The sequence below is a fragment of the Formica exsecta genome, unplaced genomic scaffold (assembly GCF_003651465.1).
Source record: "Formica exsecta isolate Colony F162 unplaced genomic scaffold, ASM365146v1 scaffold617, whole genome shotgun sequence".
Lineage (NCBI taxonomy): Eukaryota > Metazoa > Arthropoda > Insecta > Hymenoptera > Formicidae > Formica > Formica exsecta.
This window is the reverse complement of record NW_021853378.1, coordinates 39,035-45,570: the sequence shown is the minus strand read 5'-3', so window position 1 is coordinate 45,570 and position 6,536 is coordinate 39,035. Positions and strand designations below refer to the sequence as shown.

The following is a 6,536-nucleotide window of genomic DNA, read 5'->3' as shown; positions in this document are numbered from 1 at the left end:
GTACGGTAAATAAAATAAATTTCTCTTTCTAAGATATACAAAATAATATCTGCAAAAAAATATTTTTTTCCTTATCTATTATCTTTGAACAAAAGTATATCGAGCAATTACAAATCATATTTTTAATGTAGAAACAAAGGGTTTATAAAGTTTTATGCGAGAATGTTATATGTATATGTTACATAAGTATACTGCGATAGCGTTGACATCAATTTCAACAATACATAGTGGCTCAAGAGAAAGTGTTCATCACTCTATCACTTTGAAAACTAAATTTCGAGTCCAAGTTTTTTAAGATTTATTCTCTTTTTTTAAATATTTATTTTTAAAAAAAATAATGTATGATATTTAAACGTATGATGATATATTTAATAGCGTCTTCCATTGGAAAAAACTTGCTGGCACTCAGTGCCCCCTTGTTTTCGAGTTTTTTTGTCGGGATTACACGAAACGCCACCAGTTCTAGCTAGTTTTGCACTCTCAATGAAATATGTCTTTTGAACTCAGTTTTAAGAAAATAGCGGGAAACGAGTAATATTTAACAAAAGAGTGATGTTTAACAAAAGACTGTGCAGTTCTCTTAAGAGGAATAGACTAAAAAATTATAAATCGAGTTTAGTCAGTGAAGTTGTAACGATACGTTACTAGCCTCGCGGGCCGACCAGCCGCCCGCAATTCGAAGGCTCGGCGCCTATGGCGCCCCTGAACTTCCACACCCGTGTCGCGGCCCAACTGTGGGGCCGGCCCACCACGCGCCAACTTGCGTGAATGGGAGACCGGCCGCCGGTATATAAGGCGGTCCGGCGAGCGTAGCGCAGTGTTGTTAGATGGGCCGGTTTTTTCGCGCATGCGCGTCAAATGTGACTTCAGTAAAGTGCCCGTTACTAGTAAAAAAGGGTTCGTTAGTTCACCGTTAATCGCCTATACAAAATGTTCTAAAAATTTTAATATATTTTATGTATATCAATTTATATTTATTAATAAAATATCAACTAAAAAACAAAAAGGAGGGTGAAATAATTTATGAAATAAAAGGCACTTTTAAATAAAAATAAATTATTTTATTTGGCAGAATCTCATAGAATACCAACATTTGTTGCAAGGGTAAGGAAAACTGCCTAAAACCTCACCAATATTCATAAAATCAAAGTACATTTTGTTACATTAAATTTTTATACATTATAAAAATGTTTAAGTATTGCACTTATTATAAAAATAAAAAAAATGTTAATATCTGTTTCATAAAAATTAAAAATTCCTTTAAATAAACGTTTAGAAATATTATGAAGTAACATAAAAATAAAATTAAAATAAACAAGAAAACATAATATAAACAATATAAAATATAAATACAATAAATAACAAATAATATAAAATATTTAATTATATTATATAAATTAATTGGAATTCTATATTAGATTTTTAAATATAATAAGAAAAATAATAATTAACGATTATTTACAAAAATAATTTCCACATCAAATGTTTCTTTGATTTCGTTAACTTAAATTCTGAAATTATAAAAATGATTAATAATAAAAATGAGCATGCATTAGAAAATATTGGCTAGATGTTTGACTCTAAGCAAAATAATAATAAAAAAATAAAAGCAAAATTAAGTCTCATCAGATTTGTTTTGATTACTATATAAATTTTGTGCACTGTGCAGTTCTAAATGCCTAGCATCGATTTCAAAATTAGTGCAATTAATACCTTCCGTTTGAAAGCTTGACCGAACAACACAAATTGCAGAAACAGTATCGTTACATAATCGGTTTCTTTTTTTACTTTTTACATCAGTTACTATAGAAAAAATTCGTTCAGCCTCGGCATTAGAATGAGGAAAAGAAAGAACTACTTCGACCAATAACTTTAAATTTGGAAACATTATTTCCTCATTGAAATCTTTATATGCTACTATTTTGCTCCACATATCATCGATCTCTAAAGAAGCTAATTCTTCTTTTTTTTCATCGTCAAGAATGGATGGTAACATTCTCCACTCAAAAGCTAATTTAGTAATATCTATATCTTCTACAATCATGGCAATATGAGTTAAATCTTTAATTTTTATTCTATTTTCATAATAAAGAGCAATTTTCGGTTCTAAAAAACTTAAATGTTCAAAAAGAGGATCCTTATACGGTAAACGTTTTAGCATTTCTTGAACTGCCGTTTTATAAAAAGTTAAACATGCTAATTTAATTGGCAATCTACATTCCAAAGATAATAATTCTAAAAGATTCTCACATTCTGGTCCCACATATATATTTTCCAAATTTAATATATTTTGTTCGTCATCTATATCTAAATTACTAATACATTTTAATGAATTTACAGTCATAAAATTTTGAGCTATTTGAAGAATCAATTGTTTACTACTTTCAAATAATTTGTGAACTAAAATTTTACGTGATTGAAATAAGGCATTAAAGTTATTAAAAAAATTTAATACATATTTTAAAAATAAAAAATATGCCTTAATTGTGTTATCATTCAATTGAGATAAAATGATTTCCGCAGATTTTAATTTGTCTTCAACTACTGCTAAAATAAAATAATTCTTCAAAACTTCCCAATTTTCAAGGTTTCTAACAACGCATTTTTGTAAAATAAGCCATCTCGTATTTGATACTTTTAATAACTTGTTCTTTTCCACATTGAAGAATTCTTGAAATTCTCGTAAAATTGCACATCTTTTCGCACTACCCGAAATATAAGTCGAAATACTTCTAATTAAATGTTCACAAGATGTAGGCAATTTTTCGCAAACTTTACTGGCGACAAGCGCGGAGAAATGGCAAATACATTTTAACATTACTAATCGCGGTACTTCTAATTTTAAATGCTGCATAAAAGAATTATTGCATCCAGTCATAACTGATGCATTATCACATGCCATTCCGACAATATTTCTAATTGAAATTTTTTTCTTTTAAAAGATTTTTAAAAACTTTAAAAAGTTTATTCGCGGAACAATCTTTGGCATCTACAGATACTAATTCTAATAATTGGGTCACAACTTTGTTATTCGAAGGAGAAATATATCGAACAAGAATGCACATTGTTTTTGTGTCTGAAATGTCTGTACTTTCATCGATTAAAATTGAAAATCTACAAGACTTCAAATTATCAACAATTTTTTCGGTTTTGCGTTTTGCTATTATATTTTTAACGATATTTGTACATTTAAGGGGTTACATACCTATGTCGACCATAGGCCGGGCTTCCCGGTTGCTGGGACGGCGCATTCTTAGTTCATAAGTCCGTACCGCGTTATACCGTAAGACCATTTGTACATACCGCGACCTGTTTGTACCGTAAGATCGCTTTGGTCTCCGCGTCCTAAGGGACTCTAGCACCGTTTGTATATACCGCGACCTGTTTATGCCGTAAGACCGCTTTGGTCTCCGCGCTCTAAAACCCGTATCAGACTACGCATTAAAACTTGAAGATTGAAAATTAAAGATTGGAATTTGACTAATCAGAACAAAAGGAACTAAAATTTCTTTGTCCTGATTGGTCAAATTTCAATCTTCAATCTTCAATCTCAATTTTCAATGCGTAGTCTGATACGGGCTTAAGGGACTCTAGCATCGCCTTGTACATACCGCGATCTGTTTGTACCATAAGACCGCACTGAATATACCGCGCATTGTATTTGTAGAGTAAATTAGCCATATTAGGATTCTCGCCAGTGTCACGCCGACTTCACCTTTACACCCTGCCTTCAGACTACAATAGCGCGCTAGTCCTGCTAAGGATAAGCCGCAGGAGGTGCCGATGCCCCGTCCTTCTAAGGATAAGGCGATCAGGCGGTTGGAATTACATTGAAGGCCACGCAACACCCCGTAGTATCTAAGATAAATTCTGTTCATCTTAGCATAACAATAGTTTGCTTGCATGCGAACACCACGATCGCAGAACACGTCCGCACGAGCCGCACTAGCTTTCCAAGCTCCACGCGCACCAGCCAACGCGTAGAACCGCTATCGCGAAATTCTGTACACACCGCTCCCGCATGTTGCATTGTAAATAGTATAGCTTTCGCGAATTTCTGTACGCACCGTTCTCGCATGTTGCATTGTACATATACTATAGCTTTCAGTGTTAAATAACTTTTAATCACTTTTGGAATAAACGCATTGTTTAACCGCTTATATCGAGGTAAAGTAAGTTGGAGTTTCCCCCTTCTCCCGAATCCTGGCACCGGCGAGCCTTGATCCGCGGCGTACGGGAAAGGTGAACCGTTACATGTTTATTTACATTCACAAGCAAAAGTTAAGTTGGCTCTACTGAAATATCAATCTTCCTCGCTTCTATTCTACTTCCAGTGGAAACAGTACGTTAAATTCGATGCGCACCGAAACAGGGGCCCAATTCTTGAATTCATTCGCAAGAGAAACGTATGCGCACATTCTGCTCTTACAGAAAAATTGCAAGTTGATTGGCTATTGCATGGCTTTTAGCCAATCAACTTGTAGATTTCTCATAAGAATGGAATTTGCGCATACGTTTCTCTTGCGAATGAATTCAAGAATCGAGCCCCAGAATCGAATTGACGACTTCGGTGTTTGGTGGAAACTAGATCTATGGATCGCTCATTCCAGTATGTATAGAGTTCAGTGATGTCACATGTCACTAGCGCCCGACAAAATATCGAGGATCAACGCATATTGCGTTAATAGAATTAATTAAATCGTCATCGAAACGCAGGATGGAATTAATCCGAAACGTATGGAGAAAGTCCACTTTCATATACAAAAACGGAGTGCAGTGTGTATCTGTGAGACACAGGTGTACATTTAAATCCCCTTGTAACCTCAAAATACGTCGCGTGGCATAAATTATATATTACGTTGTAATTGAATAACGAATAAGTATAATGCATTACGCGATACACAGTAAAAATATTATATTAAAGTTAGATGTAATTGTCAATTGACTCGACGATGACATCGTTGCAGCGGCACCACAACATCAAACGTAGCCGAGGTAGCGGTATTTTCACGGGACGGTGATTCCGGACTGACAATCACAGATGCCGGAGACACGAAGCCGAAGGACGATATGATTTTCAACGCTCTCGGAGCGACCGACGAGCTGTCCTCTTACATAGGATTGGCGAGAGAATTCGCCTGCGATGGGAAGATTGAACATCCGTATGTCGATAAACTTAAGAGAGTGCAAATGATTTTATTCGATTTAAGCCACGCCATATCAAAGTCGATACCTGGGAAAACCAGATCCTTTGAAAGCAAGCATACCAAAGACCTCGAAGAATGGATTCTCGAATATGCGAATCAACTCCCTCCTCCAGAGGATTACATCATTCCAGTACGTATTTAGATATTATAAAATTGTTTTTCATATTTTTATTTTTTTAACTCTGCTATCTAATAATTTTATATTAGGGCGGTGGCAAAGCATGTGCCTCCTTACACGTTGCACGAACAGTATGTAGGCGAGCAGAGAGAAGTATTACAACACTAGTGCGAGATGGTGCTTTGGATAAAGAGGCACAAACGTATTTGAATAGATTATCAGACTTCCTATTAACAGTATCGCGCATAGCGGCCAAATGTGATCAACGTACGGAGAATATTTATATTCCAAGAGCAGAAGTGACAGAGGAGAAATTAAAGGACTGAGATCTAGAAATTTTTGTAGGATTTACAATAATTCTTTTTGCACTGAAAATATATAAATAGTCAACAGCTGTATATGACAATTAAAGTATAACTATAAAGAATGACTAGCATCCTGATACTGTAATGAATTACTTCATTTGTTTTCAAATGCCTACATTGCTTATTACTCATCAAACAGTATATATTTTGCAGAGATTGGATATGTATCATAATACATATATCTTAAATTGACAGTTTCAAACAGAATACAAATAGTTATAAATAAGAAAAGTATACTGTAATTATTATAGCTGCAATCTCAATAAAAAAATATTTATTGCAATTTTATCAAAATAATAGTGTCATGATAAAGATACTAGCTGTATGACACATATACAAGGTGTCCCAAAACACCCTTGACAACGCTCGTGAGCAGGTAGAGCACAGTAAACTGAACAGAAAAGTCCTGTACCATTTTTTTCTATAACGCTTAATAAAGGAGTTATTATTGAATAAAGGCTGGTCAATCAGCGCCGACTTTTAGCCGGACGCACGTCAGTGAGCCGCCCGTCTGTTAGTGTGTGTCGCCGTAGCGACGGAGCGCTCACGCACACTACCAGGCGCGCGGCTAAAGGTCGACGCTGATTGGCCAGACGTTATTCAATAATAACTCCTTTATTAAGCGTTATAGAAAAAAATGATACAGGACTTTTCTGTTCAGTTTACTGTGCTCTACCTGCTCACGAGCGTTGTCAAGGGTGCTTTGGGACACCCTGTATATATAACTTTTTTATTATAAATATATAGAACCTATATATCATACATATTTTAGAAATGTTGTACATTTGAATAATACAAAATTTTTTTGTGTTTACATATAAAAATAAAAAAATTAATACTGGAATA

The 6,536-nt window shown here is 34.5% G+C and overlaps 1 protein-coding gene across 2 annotated transcripts; it reads left to right on the top strand.

The window, feature by feature from the left end:
* Positions 1 to 4,299: 4,299 nt before the first annotated feature.
* LOC115242708 (corrinoid adenosyltransferase-like) lies at positions 4,300 to 5,978 on the top strand. Of its 2 annotated transcripts, XM_029819215.1 has the most exons (4): positions 4,300 to 4,372; positions 4,552 to 4,609; positions 4,968 to 5,337; positions 5,415 to 5,978. In XM_029819215.1, the coding sequence occupies exons 2-4, from the start codon at positions 4,593 to 4,595 to the stop codon at positions 5,649 to 5,651; spliced, it is 624 nt and encodes a 207-aa protein (XP_029675075.1). In that variant the 5' UTR covers positions 4,300 to 4,372; positions 4,552 to 4,592; the 3' UTR covers positions 5,652 to 5,978. The 2 variants fall into 2 exon arrangements, with proteins under 2 accessions (XP_029675075.1, XP_029675074.1); XM_029819214.1 differs by lacking the exon at positions 4,300 to 4,372 and having other exon boundaries at positions 4,552 to 4,797.
* Positions 5,979 to 6,536: the final 558 nt, after the last annotated feature.